Here is a 16,282-nt window from a genome sequence, read left to right on the forward strand (position 1 = left end):
AAACAACAAAAAAACCAACCAAGCAACAACCTCTGTTAAAGAGATTTATTCTTCAGTAGTTTTCCTAATGACTGAAAGACTGTTAGAATTTGCTTTTGGTACTAAAGTAGCAATTAAACCAAACCTTGTTTAGATAGATTTGTTCCTCTGGGAATCAGTTTAATCTCTGCAACAATTTACACTGTGAAAGTAGTGGAGCTGGTTCACACCTACAGCAACATAAATGAAATAAAAAATATGCTCAGTGAAAATTCAACAAAACCAATGATGATATTGTTACCTTTCCCACTCCCACACCCCTTGCCTGTTGTGAGAAAATTTTTGGGGGCATTTTTTTCTCAGAAGTCGAATTAATGATTTAACATTATGGAGCAGACATTTTATTTAAAATAGCCATGTATTCCTTAATTTCTTCACTGACCCTACATGAAGTTAGGCAAGTATTTTCTAGATTAGCTGTCAAGGCATTAGTGTCCTTAGAAACTTAAAGTCAACTGGAATATCATTCTATAAGGCCTTAAATTGTGTATTTGTGAAACTTACTCTAACCATTTATTTTGTTTTTTCCAAATTGATACTATGTTGGGTTTGTAACCCAGTACATTTTCTGCATTCATTAACCTGCAAATTCAAGGCATTAGCAAATGTCGATTACATCAAATAAAACCAAGTGAACAACAAAACTCAAACTTGTTAGCACACTGATCATAGAGATATGACTGATGAAGATCTCCAAAAGTCATCCAGCTGATATACTTGCCCTACTGATACACTCTTGGCATACTTGAACTCTTTATCTAGAGAGAGGGTTATATTTTGTTTTTCTCTGCATGTATTGACTAGTAGTAGTTCAAGTATGCACAGGAAAAACAGCAATCATGTTTTATTAGTAAGGTCCTAGGAAAATGACGGCTGATTAGAATTAGAAGTTAGTTATAGAAGGGTGGGTGGGAGGGAGGGAGGGTTGACTAGAGTAGGTGAGGGGTTTTGTAATATTCTACATGAAACAATTTGTATTGAACTATCATGTGCTTCTTTCATTACTAGTGATTTAGACTGTACCGGTGCTGCACACCAAAAATATTGCAAAGATTTTGTAAGTCTTGCAAACCTTAACATTTTTATGGGAAGTACTCATGTCCCTTTTAAATAATTCCTTGTCATGGTCAGAAATGCAGCCTATATTGCCCAAAATGTTTTTGTTGTTTTATTTTCCCCTGGGCTGAAATAAATAAGTATAAACTGGACTGTACTGTCCTTAATACTTTGGGGTTTTTCGCCGGTGATCATTTGTAAATGAGAAAACGTGCTTTTCTCTTTAAAACACTTGTTTTATTGGTCAGGGTAAATGACAGTGCTGTATATAAGACAGCAAAAATCCTGTTTCTTGCTGTTTTACTGATCCCTTCTACAGCTCGAGACAAGCAGGTTAAGTATGCCTGCCTCAGTCTCCTCTTTCAGCAGATTGGATTAATCCTTACTTCCCGAGGTTGTTTAGAGGCCTAGTTATTATCTGAGATCTTCAGATGCAAGAAACTAGAGAAAAGTAATGAAGTTTGCTCTACTTAAAAATACAAATTTTAGGGCTGCTCAAAGAAGATTATACTTTGTGACCTCTGAAGTTTTTAATCTAAGAACCAGTTTTGTAATCACATTTTTCAGCTTAATTTCAAGCATGTGAGAATTAATGACGTTGGTGGAACTGCATGCACACAGTCAAGAATGTTTCAAAGTGTTTGCAGTTTGAGGCCTGTGATATTTGCAAGTGAAATGCTTCTGTGGTTTGAGATTTTTTACAAAATCAGTGGTGTTCAAATGTAGCACCTTTTTAACATTTGTCTTTATACCAACTTGATACAATAACACATTATCTGCGTTAGGTACATCCCTTTCATTTTATAAATAAACATTGCCTGGCAGTAAAAGTATTGGTGTAACATTTTTAAAAAAGGAAGTCATGCTTCTTATCATGTTGTATGTGACTTAAATGACTGTTTCATATTAAAACTAATCTTTCCTTATGTACTGCTTAAATATACCTGTTTTGGGATATCAGTTCAGTACTTTTTATACAATCTTGAATGTGTTCCACATTGGTGACATGTATTTTTGCAACAACTTTTTTGTTTTGATTTTAAATTAGAGCATGTCTGATGTAATACATGCATTAGTGCTGTGGTGTGTGGCAAAGTTAATGTATGTAATTCAAATTGGAAAAGTTTCCAGACTTTGTCCAACATTAGCCCTGTGGCCAGGGATTAAATTACTATGTAATACAAATTATTTCATACCATGATGTGTTTTAAGCTACTCTATGAAGTATGTGAAACATTATTGTTTATGGATTGGTAGCTGGTGTGGTATCTTGCATAGAATGAGGTATGATAGGTGGTAGCAATTCATGATAACTAAAACTAAATACCTTTCAGAACACACAGCACTGGTGTGCATTGTCATCTTGTTGCCATAACTGTTAGTAGGAATTTTTTAATATTATCCACTGACAAATGGGTGAACATTTGGTAATCAGCTCATGGGTGTGAAAATTCTACTCTAACACTCTTTACTTGGTTTACAAAACATAATTTTTTAATCTATTGGACGTGATTAGATATATACAGGAGGGTGTAGAACGATGTATTTTCAAGTTATTCTGCAATTGCTAAGTTTTGTCTAAAGCTTTCTATATTAGAATAGATTCTTCCTTAAAATTGGAAACTAAGTGTACTTAGCAGAACTCTTTAAGGCAATATAATTATCCTACATACATCTTGAGTTATGCACATTCACTTCTTTATATGGAGCTCCTCTGAATTTCTTGCTTTATATATAAAAAAGGGTCCCTTTAGTGGCCTAGTGTTGTGTGTCATCAGTTCTGAGGTAATTAATTCTGAATGGTGTTCAGCCCCTTAGAGGTGCTGCCTATAACTTAAAGCCTTCAGTGTCGCCCGTAGTCTCCTGGTTTAGAAATGGCTTATCCCAACACCTTGGGAATACCTATTTCTGTATTGTTTGCCATACATGATTAATTTCCCTTTTCATCTTCAAACAAACTGTCTGTCTCAAAGTAGTTTTTGATCCTACCCCACCTTTTTACTTGGAGATTTGTGCACTGTATTTCAGGAATTGCTGTACTGGAGGCAGTTTGGGATTGGAGGCCTGAGAGATGCCGTGTCTATTCCTCGACATTCATCTTCTGCTCTACAGGATGCTCTAAATCTGAACTTCCATATAACTTAAGGAGGGCAAGCTTTTAATATATTTCTTCTTTTTTTTTTCCCTTTTTTGATATTTTTTTTTTTGTGAAGCATGAAATAAGAGAGTTGTTAGGGATTTTTATTTAAAAGATGGCCTTTCCTCCAAGCTTTTTTATGTGGCCTTTAGAGCAAATACTGTGTTCTTCAGGGCCTTCTGACTTGGAATTTTTTTGTCCACATTCTCCTTTCAGTGTCAAAGGTGAGTTGAAAAAGGCAAGTTACCAATCTACTGCCATCCAAACAATGCAAAATGTAAGACAATGAAGAGTGTTGACATTTAATTTTTTTGTTAGTTTGTTAATAATGATGTGACATTTTTACCTTTCAGAAGAACATGTATCAGAATCTGATTCAAGTGTTCTTGGAAAATGTATGTGGTAGATTTTGTCTGGCACTGTATGTAACTTTGTTGCTTTCTGTTGTCTGGTTTGAGTTCCTTTTAAAATAAAGATAATTTTTGCGGGGAAGTTGCCGGTTGACTTTATGAAGGTGATGTAATGCCTAGACTGACTCTGCTGTTGTTTCACCTGGGAGAATGCATTTGGATTAGGTGTAATCCTGCAAGAAACAGTATGAGGTCATAGTGATCAGAAAAGACAGTTCCTCCCTCTCTAGGAGAGCTCTGCTGTTCTGTAAAGGTGTTAATCTGAAGTAACTTCAAAGCAGATTAGAAGAGGTCTTGCACCTTCAGCCCCATTTCTTTCTTTACAGGATGGGAGGGAAGGCTTGAGTACCATTTGTCTGAATTTTTTTTTTTTAAGTAATTTTCTGTTCCTGGGAAGAGATTAATCAAAGAATTATTTATTCTAATTTATAAAATTATTACAAAGATCTTCCTGTTAGTTAAAATGCCAGACTAACACATACCAAATCACTGCCTTGCCAGTGATATTTAAAAGCAACTGATACAGGTGGTCCCAAGCTACATATGGAAAACATGTTATTGTAATAAACAGTCTCATAAAATGTTCCTTCTCTGTGTGAAAGATATGGGGGGATAATAGAAATGAGAGAGAATTTAGAAAAGATGGGAGGAAAAAAGGTTAATAAAGATAAGAAAATGTAAGATATTTAAAGGATTCCCCCCCCCCCCATGTATTAAAGCCTCTGAAGCCATTAGAAGTAAAATAACCCCAGAAAAGATGGATGTGTATATTAGCAGCTGGAAGGTCCAGAATATTACTAATATTATTAAGATTTGTCTGGAATGTACATCTCTATCCTTCATAGCACAGGGGATGGGAATTTAGGAATTAGGTTTTTAACTGAATATTTTTTCTTTTCACCACGAAGTTTCTTGCACTGGAAACTTTTCACTACAAACTGTTAACTGATAAAGTTAATACCAACAGAAGAACAATCCTGAATGTTAATTTTGCATGTGTGTCATGATAGGAGCACAGCCATTTGTCCAGGTAAGCCTGCAATGTGGAGTGTGTGGGATAGAGGTGGTGTTTCTGCAGATATACATCAACACAAGACTTCTAATGTTGATCCAAGACCTTGCTGAGTCCCTTTTGTGTCCTTCAGCAGCTAAATCTGCTACTTTGACATAAAAGTGTGTTAGTGGTATTTACTGTGTCTTCTACAAGCTTTGCATTGGAGATCTAGCTTTTCAGTAAATAGACTTTTTGTTGCTGTATTGGAGCTCTTTAATGTAACTTAAGAAGACCAAATACTGGTAACCATAACTGTGTCCTATCTTGTAAAGCATGTATGAATAGTGTGGTCTTTCTAGCAGGATAAATAATAAGCTGCTTCATTTCAGTATATTCTGTGTGATTAAACAGAAAGTGACACCTGAATGACCAAGGCAGAAGACCAGCACTCAAGAAATCTAAGACTTACAGTCCAGGAATGAACTCTCCATAACTGGATGACTGCGGCTGCATTCTGGAGTGGTGGGAGATTTTAAGTTACTATTGCATTCTAACAATTCTAGCCAATGCTGCTATATATTTTGAATACTCTTAGAATGAGGAACTTAATTCACTTCTCGGATTCCAGTCCATGCAAGCATTCATCCAGATGATATTGATGTGAGTGAGAGTGGAGAATAACCCAGAAATCATTATCAGTTATGCTGGATTTCTTGCTCTGAAAAAGTTTTAAATACCTACTTTTATATATCCATAGATATAGATATACACAGTACTTAGAAGTAACCACAACCCTTTCATTGCTTTGGAATATAGGTAATAGAATATAAAACTTAAATTTTCGGTGACACACATCGGATATCCTAGCTAATGTGTACAATGTTAAACTCCATTTTCCTTGGTCATATTTTAAAGGAAAGGGGAAAACTAGACCTTTTGGTTCTGGATTTTTCCAAACAGCTCTAGGTAATGGTGTACTTTTGAGGAACTTCCACATACCTGAATTTTTATCTGTGTTTGACTTGTCTTTCAAGCCATATTCGCCAGAAGCAGTTACTTTCTATATACTAACTTTATTTTTGCAGATACAGTGTTACTGTTTGAGGAACGTGGAGCATGTGCAAACTACCTCCTGAGTTTTTGGCAGACAGTACAACAGACAACATTGCGAGGCAATAGCGTGGAGCTGCTGGTATGACCCAGTTATTTTTAGGGGACATCCGGAAGTTTCAGTGCCAGCATTGCCAGTAGGTTGAGGAAGGTGATCCTGCCTGTGTGCTGAGCCTTGGTGAGGCCACACTGGGAGTACTGTGTGCAGTTCTGGGCTTCTCAGCACAAGAGAGACATGGAGCTCCTGGAACAGGTTTAGAAGAGGGCAACAAAGTTGGTCAGGGATCTGGAGAATCTCTCTAAACAGGAAGGCTGAGGGATCTGGGCCTGATCAGCCTCAACAAGAGGCTGTGTATAAATATCTAAAGGGAGGGTGTAAAGAGGATGGAGCCAGGCTCTGCTTGGTGATGTCAACCAGTAGAACCAGAGGCAACGGGCAGAAACTGATGCCCTGGAAGTTCCAGCTGAACATGAGGAAGGACTTCTTTCTTGTGCAGCAACCAAACACTGGAACAGATTGCCCAGAGAGACTGTGGAATCTCCCTCACTGGAGATATTCCAGAACCATGTGGACATAATCCTGTGCCATGTGCTCTGGGATGACCCTGCCTGAGCAGGGAGGTTGGACCAGATGACCCAGTGGATCCCCTCCAACCTGACCCATCCCGTGACTCTGTGTATTGCTAAATCAATCAATAGGTTTTTTTTTTTTCCACCAGAAATTCTAAACTAATAGCAGTTCGTCTCTTCGTGGAGACCTGTTTTGGGTAACAGTGGCTATAAGAGCCGCACTCCTCCCTGCCGGGCCCAGGTGTGCGCGATGGCGGCCCGAGCCCGCCGGCCCCGCGGGACTGCATGTCCCGGCGTGCGCCGCGCGCCCGGCCCGGCTGAGGGCGGCGCTGCCGGGGCCGCGGCGGGGCCCGCGGGCGGCGATGCCGCTGTGGCTGCGGGAGTTCCGCTGGCACCAGAGCCCCACCGCCGTGTTCCTGTCGCTGCCCCTGCGCGGCGCCCGGGCCACCCCCGCCAACATCTTCTGCTCCGAGCGATACCTGAAGGTGGGCGGCGCGCCCCGCTCCCCTCGGGCCTTGTGCCGCTGCCCGAGAGGTGCCGCGTTGCTCCGCAGCTCTGCTGAACAGCACACGCGCCGCACACCATGGCAACGCTCTCCAGTTCGTGGTCTTATAGCCTTTATAATCTCCCTCTCTGTCCTGCAGGCTGTTGGATGCCCGTCCCGCGACAGATAATGGCTTTACCCCTGCTCGTTGTCTGTACTAACGCTCTTGCTACTCAACAGGTGTCACCTGCCTTTACTGTCGCATAAATGGACTGAATTATACACATCTGCTTATACTGTGAATAATAATTCTGAGGTCCATGGCTTCTGTCGGAGTACTGAAGAACCAAGTTTTTCAATCTCTTTAATAAAAAGGTTGAAATGTATTGAAATAATAAAAATATAGCCTTGTGAAGACCCACCCTTGAGGGGAAGGAAGCACCTTCCCTGGGCCTGAACAAACCTCTATACTGGATACAAAGCACATTAGTTCTGTCAATAGTATGTGTTTCTTAAGGTTTACTGTGTGCTTGTGCTGAGTGTTTTGAATATGTGAGAGTTATAAAAATAGTACAAATTATATTTTTGTAGGTAAGCATCCCTCCCTTTTTATTTGAAGTTATTTTGTATGCTCCTATTGATGACACAAATAGCACAGCAAAGATCGGAAATGGAAACATTTTCTTCACTTTGTATAAAAAAGAACCGGCCATGTGGGATTCCCTAACCCTAGAAAATGGTAAGTTCTCTATTCTGAAAATTAGATTGCCTGTAAGAAACCTGTTCTGAGCCAACACTTTACAAACTGTCATGTGAAACTCTTGCTGGTAGATATCTGCTCAGTTAAACTTTGTTATTAAAAATAGAGAGTATGTGAGAACAAAGAATATCTACTGAATCACTTATGAAACAAAACAATGTTTCTTGTAAAACTTATATTTTGTGTGTAAGCAAATCTTAATTTTTCTCTTTTGGAGATGGGCTTGATAAACACTTTTGTGGAATTGGAGCATGTTGCATTTTTCCACACAAAGTAGCAGAAGGAATCCTGTTTTTATGAATATGATACATACCAGTAGAACTCCAGGCCTAAATGACTAAAATAGTTTTTATTTATTTTTTTAAGCTGACAAGGAACAACTGCAATATCTAAGAGAGAATGCTGTTCTAAAAGCCCAACAAAAGGCAAAAGAGGAGACAGAAGCAAAAAAAGCTACAAAAGAGGAACACAAAAAATATGCTTTGGAGGCCACAATGAAGGTAGGTTTAGAAAGGAGCTCTATAAGACACATACATGTAATAACTGCCAACTAATCTGGCATCTGCTTGGTTCAATGTACTTTAAAAAATATGAAAAGTACTAACTTTTATTATAGTGATGGTAAACCTTGTTATTTCTTTGCACTTAAAACACATTTATTACTAAATATGAAATTGATACAGGAAAAGTACTCAGAAGTTACCATTTTCCATTAGTAATACTAAAGAAAGTTTTTGGTGAGGAGTTCAGATTTTTGTCAGTTGAAAGGAGAGTACAGTCATGTACGAAAACTGTAGTCTGGTGTGGCCTTTGCATCAGTGCAGGTGTTTAGTCATTTAGCACTGTCAAAAATACTGATTGGAAAAAAATCTTATTTATTGCATTGTTATATTTTTACAACAGACTTGCTGTTCATTGTCTTTTTTGTGTTTGCATGTTTGTCATTCTGCTTTTTATGTCTCTTCTTTTAAGGTATGTTCTTCAAAGTTTTTATGTATGTAAAAAGTCTGGTCACTTCATTTGTGTTTAAAAGGATTAGTTAAAAGATGAGAGTTGTAAAGGCTAATCCGAAATGTTTGCTCTCTGTCATTTTTAAGCATCTTAGTTAATTCTGCTTGTATGGTCACACATTATGCCTGGGGAAATAATGGTAGCTTTTACTTAGTCATTGTCAGCATTATCAGATGAAACATCTGATGTCAGAGGTTTATTGTTCAAACAGCTAGAAGAAGCAGAAAGAAAAAGAATTGAAGATCTGAAAGAAAAGGAACGGCAGAAGGTCACTGAAGAGTTGGAGTTATGGAAAAACCAGCAAAAGGATGCTGATAAATACAAAAGCATACAAAAAGAAGGGGAATTACATCAAGAAATAGGGCAATTAAAAGGGAGGAAAAATGAAAAAATGACCAAAACTAGAATTCCTAATGAAGGAACTTCTAAGACCAGACCCAAACCCACAAAAGGTTGTATGATTGAACTGTACTTTTAATTGTTTAAACTGTGGATATAACTTTATTCCTGGATATTTCTAATTCATTATTTATGTTTGTCTCCACCATATTGAGCCAGTGCTTTTTGTCTGCAGTTATTTTGAAGTATTTTCAGGCAATTTATTGAGCTCAAGCATGTGAGTTCTTAGCTGTTGTTTAAATCTTTGGATACAAGAGCAGGTTTTGTTCTAAGCTTTAGAAAAGTAAACCAGAAAGCCTTTCTGAGGGTGTAATGCAGACTTTCTGGGGATGGATATCCTGTAACCCAAAGTTACCTTACTGCTGCATTTCACAGAAATATACAGTCTCCTTTCACTCTCTCTATCCCACATCTTGGCCCTATGGAGAGCCAAGCCAAGGAATTAAAACAACAGAAAATATTTCATTTCTTGGTTGTTTGCTTTTATAGGTTAGTTTTAACTTTTGGTGATTGTCAGAGCATTATACAAGTGACAGAGATAGAGGTGTAAGAGGAATTTAAGTTCATTTGTGACAGATGCTCTATCATTCCATTTATTTAGTGGCTACATTAATAAGAAACATTGTTTGAACCTTCCCTTCAAAAGAACAAGTCGAAACCTTTCTCAAGTTATTAGAGGTTTAATCCTAATGTGCTGCATTCCTAAATTAGGTGTACTTTGGACTTTGGTAGAAAACCAGAAAATTCTCTTTGGCTTGATTTTTATTATTTCCAGTATTCCAATTCTTTTCACAGGTCATGGTTCCTGTAGTATATTTTCACCAAATGTAAAGGAAGAACAGCTACCAGCTCCTCGATCTGCTGCTACAATTAAAGTCAACTTTACCCCACGAGTTTTTCCTACAGCTCTGCGAGAATCTCGCGTCGCGGAAGAGGAGGAGGTAAAGTAGTGAATTGTTTGTTGTGTATTCACCAAGCTGACAAAAATGGTACCCGTGCCAAGGAATGTAACCTGTGCTATATATCTTCCAAGGAAGGCAGTCATATTTAAATTAAGATATAAAGAAATAGTTTTATATAAAAATTATTTTCACCATGTGATAGTGCAGGTTAATAAATAGCATGTTCCCTTTTTGGGGGAGGGGTGGGGAAGGGAGAAGGCAACAATATTAATTTAATTCCTTGAAGTACAAAATTTGAAATGTCTTTACTCTTATGTTTAAGATTCTTTAAGTTTTGTCTTAAAAAGAAGCTCACAGCTCTTTCAAGCTCAACACAATGAATACAAAGTAATTTTGGAAGATTAAAAACAAACAAGTAAACCAAAAAGTGTTAGTGATGCAGTAACCTGACTTTTCATGGTAATAAAATACTTGGGAAACTGAAGTTTTTCATATCTGATATTATTAAATATTTTTCTCTGTCCAAAATATGTGGCCAATAGAATTCTTTTGATAGTAGTGAGTGAAGAGATAAAATCCATTTTTGGATTTGAATTTTTCCTTCAGAAGGAATGCTTGCCCATTTTGTACTTACAGTGGTTACATAAACAAGCAGAAGCTCGAAGAACAATAAGTGCTGATTTGTCTGAGCTGCAAGATCTAAAAGAAGAGGAGAAGAATCCAGATTGGTTAAAGGACAAAGGAAAGTAAGTTAGATTCTACTTGAAGATATATTGAAACTTACACTAGACAAACACCATTATAATTAATTTTGATATTTTCTATTATTTATCCTAAACACAGATGGTGAATGTCTATAGAGTAGTCATAATAGAGACTTTATAGTCAGCTTATGGAGTTTGAATCTGATAAAGTCATGAGATGCAATTGTTGAAGCCTGTGATGAACAAAGTCATTGCAAACACATCGTGCATATTCTTCTTTGAAGACAGTTGAGGCAGTGCACTGTTATACCTAGGTGGATTTCCTTTCATTTGAACTTTTTAGGAAGAGGTGAAACACCTGCCTAAAACAAACTTAAGGAATTTTATAAAAATGCTGGTTTATTTATATAGCTGTGTTATACAGAAAGGTTTGATTAGGCAGTCAAATACACAAAGCTTTCAAAACTAGTCCCATGTCTGCAAAACTGTGTCCACCTCTCACAGTTCTTTGCTGCTTGGAAGCAGTGACTTTTTATTGTGTTGTATTGACAGCACCAAGTTGGACTGAACTATAGCTGTGATGTTCTCAGAAAAGGCTATAAATATGCATTTCCAAGGAGAAGATGCTAAAACTTCGAATTTTTGAAAATGAATTGTTAGTAATAAGCAGGTATTTATCTTGTGTTATCACCTTCTTTAAAGTGCATGTTTTACTTTCTGTTTAACACTTTTAGCAAAATGTTTGCAATGGGAAACTATCTGGCAGCTGTAAATGCCTATAACCTCGCACTGAGGCTGAACAACAAGCTTCCCCTGCTGTACCTGAATCGTGCTGCTTGCCACCTTAAACTGAGGAATTTACACAAAGCTATTGAAGATTCCTCTAAGGTATAAAAAATACTGTCATCTTGTGCATTATTGTGATGTATTACTGTGATGTTTCTGTTTTAAGCAGATCTGAAAAGACATATTAGTGCAATTCAAAATTTTAAAATTCAAACTTGATATAATGAAGCCGTGGTGGAATACTGAAATTTGATAGTGATTAATGAACTTTCAGAAATTTAAAGCAAAATAACAATTTAAAAAACTCTAAACCATGCTTCTCCACATTTGGGACAAATGGCCAAATGTTGACTAGCACATGTTTCTTTACAGATAAAAATATTGTAGCAATATACACACTTGAAAAAACCCACAACTTGGAGCAGAAAAAAAAACCAAAACAAAATATACACAGATATCTTTTTTGGTACATTGTAGTGTGCTTCAGTTGGTTGGAAGGAAAAATAAAGGTGTGGTGGTGATGAGCAGGAATACCTTAAAAAAACCCCAACAAACCAGACATTTTAAAATAAGAGCTGTATCACCTAGATGTTTTAGCAGCCATTATTTGTGCAATGAGAGGAGTGATCTCAAATGGCACCCGAATAATGTGGAGGAAGTTTTGCCAGAATTATTATTTTTTGAACTAATAAGTACTTGAATTTTGATTGTTTTGTTTTTTCCTAGTAACCACTACTAACACAGAGGTGCTTTTTTTAGGGCTGCTTTTTTTTTTTTTTTTTAATAACATGGGATGTAATATTGTGTAGGAAAATAGAACATTATTTGACTGAAATAAACATTTAACATAGCATTTGTCAGTTTTTAGCCATGGCAGTGTAACTGTAGTTAGCACACTGGGGTGATGGATACAAATCTTAATGAATAGATTCGCAAGGCATATAGTTTGAATTTGAATAGTTATTTCCTATTTCTATTTGAATAGTTATTATGTTACTGTATAATAATAGTAATTAGGTGAGAGAAGTGTGTGTAAACTAGAAAACCCCTAAAATTATGGATAATCTTCTTCTAAATACTTTGGGTGTTCTCATTTGTAAAGGCACTAGAACTGTTGACACCACCTGTTCCTGATAATGAGGACGCTCGAATGAAAGCCTATGTGAGACGTGGAACAGCCTTTTGTCAGCTGGAATTATATACTGAAGGTGAGGCCTTGATTTTATGAAAGCATGCACATGAATTTATAGTGACAAGCAAGTAATTCTGTTTAGTTCAATGACACTGCTCACACCTTTATGTTTTCAGGAATGACTTTGAAGGAGCCCTATACAATCTATGTGTTTGTTATGAACCTTGATATCACATTCCTTAATTTATTTTTTTTTTAATTTTGCTGGCTGGTTGCAATTCGACTTGAAAAATCTTGAAAAATACCTGAATTAGCAGTGTCCCTACTGAGTTCTTCAAGAGTATCAACTTAGTTTTGTAAAGCAAATTTACGAGTGAAAGCTGATAATAGAAATTGAAGAATATTCAACATGACAGTATTGAAGTGCTAAGCTTTGGCCATTCTTTACTTTTTTGTATCTATGAATCACTTTGTCATTCCCTTACAGCTTCATTTGTACCTGGAAACCTTTGGAAAAAGATAATTAAACAAGATTTTACTTCCTGTACTCATTATTTGCTCCTCCTCCCCCAAGCTCTAGTATTCACAGTTCATGTCTTTTTTTCTTACTTTCACACATTCATTTCTGTCATTCATTTTTCCTCTCTTCTGCAGAACACTTAAGAACACTCCTGTCATGCACACACATATATATAGGTATATATATGTGAATGAAGAGACTCTGCTTTCATGTTTTAAAACCTGAAAGGTTTATGTAGTAGAGTGTTTCCACTAAAATGTTTATAAAATAATGTAAGTTTATTTACTGGCAAAAGGTAAAACTCAAAATCAATACTTCATGCTTATGACTAGGGAGCAGTTATTTCCAGGTGGTTGCTAAAGAGGATGCTCTTGCATTATTGATTGACATTCTTATTAATGTATCTATATTAGGTCTCCAGGATTATGAAGCAGCTCTCAAGATTGATCCTAAAAATAAAAATATAGAAAAAGATGCTGAGAAGATTCGACACCTAATTCAAGGAACAATGCAAGGTTCTTAATTAAAAAACCCATAAAAAAAGAAACTTTGTCAGAGATGCCTTTCGAGGACATCAAAAAGAATCTTATTTCTTTTCAGTATGTGTTAACTAGACACATTTTGTTTCACTCAGAAATACCTACAGAATTGGTAATGGATTGGATATATGAATTACTTTTTTTGGAAAGTATATTATAACAAACATAATTAGATATTTTATCTCATTTTGATACAGAGTTGTCATATTTTTGCTTTTTGTTAGCATTTGTGTTACCGTGAAAATCTGTAACACTTGATTTGAAGCTGTTCCATTATGTTAAGTGTTCTTTTCAACCTGTGACCATATCAACTACGCTTCTTTCAGTAGCAGTTTTAGCAGACTTATGAATTTTCCACATCAGTCTGTTTCCTGTATACCATTTATGACTGATTTCTGTCTTTCTAATAAAATATTTATTATGCATATAGATATATATATATATTATTCTGTACAAATTCTATATTCTTGGAGCAGGGAGAAGGTTGCTTCCAGCTGCTTTAGTTAGAGCCTTGAGAGGAGTGCTGAGGTCAGTCAGAGGTGTCTGGCATAGTTGCTGTCTTTCCTACAGATACCTATTGCATTGCTGGAAGGGGCTGCAAATACTCTTTTATAGCAGCTGGAAGGAGGGCAGTGCAGGAGCTGTAGTGCCTCAGTTGAGTGGAATGCTATACTTGCCACAATATGGGTATTTTATATAATTACTGATGGGAAGTAAGGGCTAAGGAGGAGACACATTGGCAGTGGGAGAAAGAAAATGCAAAGAAGCAAGTGCTGGCTGTAAGTTCACCATTTTTTTCCCCCCTTAAAAGGGAAGCAAGTGTGCTTGGTGGCATCAATAATATCTGCCTGTTTTATCTGATCATATTGGGAGCAAATGCATGTTAAACCTTTAACTTCAATACCTGAGCTGATGGTGCGTTCACCATATCTGAGCCATGTACGTTATGTTGGTATTTAATGTCCTGAGATGTAAGAATGTGGAGGCTGATTTTTAAAACCAGAAAATACTTAAGTTAAAACAGGTAAACCTTCAGGTCAATGTCTCTTGCACTTAACTCTTTCTAAAGTTAGAGTTCCACATTTATGAGACCAGTTACAAGAGTTTTGGGTTTAGGTCTGATTTGGAGAACTGTATCATCAAATGGGCTCCATCCTTTTTGATACATCTTACTCAGCCTTTCAACTAACAGGACAAAGCATTGCAAACTTGTTCAGTGTTTGTGGTCAGAACAAATATTGCTCAAGATGTGTACTGAAATACATGCATGGTGGAGAGTGAGGAACTTAACACTTTGACCTTATTTAGTAAAGTGTGGACAGTGATAATTTGACTTATGATGACTATGGAGGATACTAAAATTTGGAATTGGCATTCATTTCTGTATTTGTGATAATCTTGAGCATAGAAGATAATGTGTCGGAAATAATTAGTATAGGTAATAAAGATAGGAATGAGATTAAGAATATAGCGAAGCTTTGTGGATGATGTGTTTTAGTTTTTTCTAATATACAGAAATATGAAAACTAAAGAAACATCCAAGTGACTGTACTTACTCATGTTTACATGCATAATTTTTTTTTATTCTTCTCCTCTGTAGGGAGTGAGTTAACAGATACTTCTTAGTCTGTTTATAGAAAGTGCTCTAGTGCTGTATTGATGAGCATGTGGTAAAAATGCACTGAGTAAGGTACCTCCCTTAGTGTTGCTGAGCAAACCATTGACAACCTGCTGTTCTTCAGAGGTGCCATGAAATCTTTTTTGTTTGTTTCTCAGTCATGTAAGATATGAAGAAAACGTTTAAGTTGCTAGGTTAGATAAACCTTGAGTAAGAAATTCTGACTTTATTACTGAAGCCTGTTGTTGTGTCCCATTTATGTTTTGATCCAGTATTAGAGCACTGTTGGGACCCGAATCTCTGGGATTTTGCATCTGCTCGGTTTGTGCTGTGCCTGTTGATGAAACATGGTCTAGGTGTTTGATGGGTGCAGATAGCCTTATCCCCAGTCTGAGTGGCTCTTGGGACAGGACAGGTTCTCCTGGAGCAGCATGGCCTGTGCTTCTGGGAGACTTTCCAAATTAGTTAATTCCTATCATCAGTTTTTCCACCTGGGACTAGAAGCATCAAATATTTGTGGTCCATACAGGGCACTTTTTGGGTGTGGAGCGGGGTCACGTTTTGGAGTGTTGTTTGCTGGGGCTTTTTGTTTGTTGGTTGTTTTGTTTGGTTTTGGGGTTTTGTTTTGGGGTGTTTGGGTTTTTGGTTTGGGGTTGGGTGGTTTTTTGTTTTGTTTTGTTTTTTTTTTTTTTTGGGGCGGGGGGAGGACGCGTGACTTGTTTTTCCCTTTCCCTAAGTACAAGCCTTATTGGCAGAGTCCCTTCAGCGCTGGGTTGTCTGTGGCCGACTATCCCCTGATTACCCCAGCAAAACGCCCCGCCGCGAAGGAGCCTCTGAGCGACCTCCCCGTCACAAACACGGCCGGGGCCGCTCGGCCCGAGCTCGGCGGCGCGGCGTTGCCATGGCGGTGAGCGGGGCGGGCCGGGCGCTGTGCTGCGCGGGACGCTGTTTGCCGGTCGCTCTGTGGGCGCTGCGGCCGCCGGGGCTCTCGGTTCGCCGCGCTCCCGGGCGCTGCGGCCGCCGGGGCTCTCGGTTCGCCGCGCTCCCGGGCGCTGTGGCCGCCGGGCCGCGGGGGGCGCGGGCCGCGCTCTGCCGGGTGCCGCGGGCGCCG

At 37.9% G+C, this 16,282-nt stretch overlaps 1 protein-coding gene across 3 annotated transcripts; it reads left to right on the forward strand.

Moving 5' to 3' along the window:
• Nucleotides 1-6,630: 6,630 nt before the first annotated feature.
• On the forward strand, nt 6,631-15,667 carry DNAAF4 (dynein axonemal assembly factor 4). 3 transcript variants are annotated; one of them, XM_050309041.1, is made up of 9 exons: nt 6,631-6,915; nt 7,392-7,539; nt 7,927-8,060; nt 8,783-9,023; nt 9,766-9,911; nt 10,509-10,618; nt 11,311-11,464; nt 12,465-12,570; nt 13,428-15,667. In XM_050309041.1, exons 1-9 carry the CDS (start codon nt 6,679-6,681, stop codon nt 13,535-13,537), a joined length of 1,386 nt encoding a protein of 461 aa, XP_050164998.1. In that variant the 5' UTR covers nt 6,631-6,678; the 3' UTR covers nt 13,538-15,667. The 3 variants fall into 3 exon arrangements, with proteins under 3 accessions (XP_050164998.1, XP_050164999.1, XP_050164997.1); XM_050309042.1 differs by having other exon boundaries at nt 6,637-6,801; nt 13,428-15,666; XM_050309040.1 differs by having other exon boundaries at nt 6,823-7,301; nt 13,428-15,666.
• The last annotated feature ends 615 nt before the right edge of the window (nt 15,668-16,282 follow it).

This window comes from Myiozetetes cayanensis, unplaced genomic scaffold, assembly GCF_022539395.1.
Source record: "Myiozetetes cayanensis isolate MyiCay16 unplaced genomic scaffold, myiCay2020 scf14, whole genome shotgun sequence".
Classification (NCBI taxonomy): domain Eukaryota; kingdom Metazoa; phylum Chordata; class Aves; order Passeriformes; family Tyrannidae; genus Myiozetetes; species Myiozetetes cayanensis.

Bases quoted from the DNA above. Each gene is read 5' to 3' on its own strand.
- DNAAF4 (XM_050309041.1), top strand. From the start codon at position 6,679: ATGCCGCTGTGGCTGCGGGAGTTCCGCTGGCACCAGAGCCCCACCGCC. The intron at 6,916-7,391 runs GTTCGTGGTCTT...ATATTTTTGTAG, and splicing joins CACCATGGCAACGCTCTCCA to GTAAGCATCCCTCCCTTTTT. The intron at 7,540-7,926 runs GTAAGTTCTCTA...TATTTTTTTAAG, and splicing joins TTCCCTAACCCTAGAAAATG to CTGACAAGGAACAACTGCAA.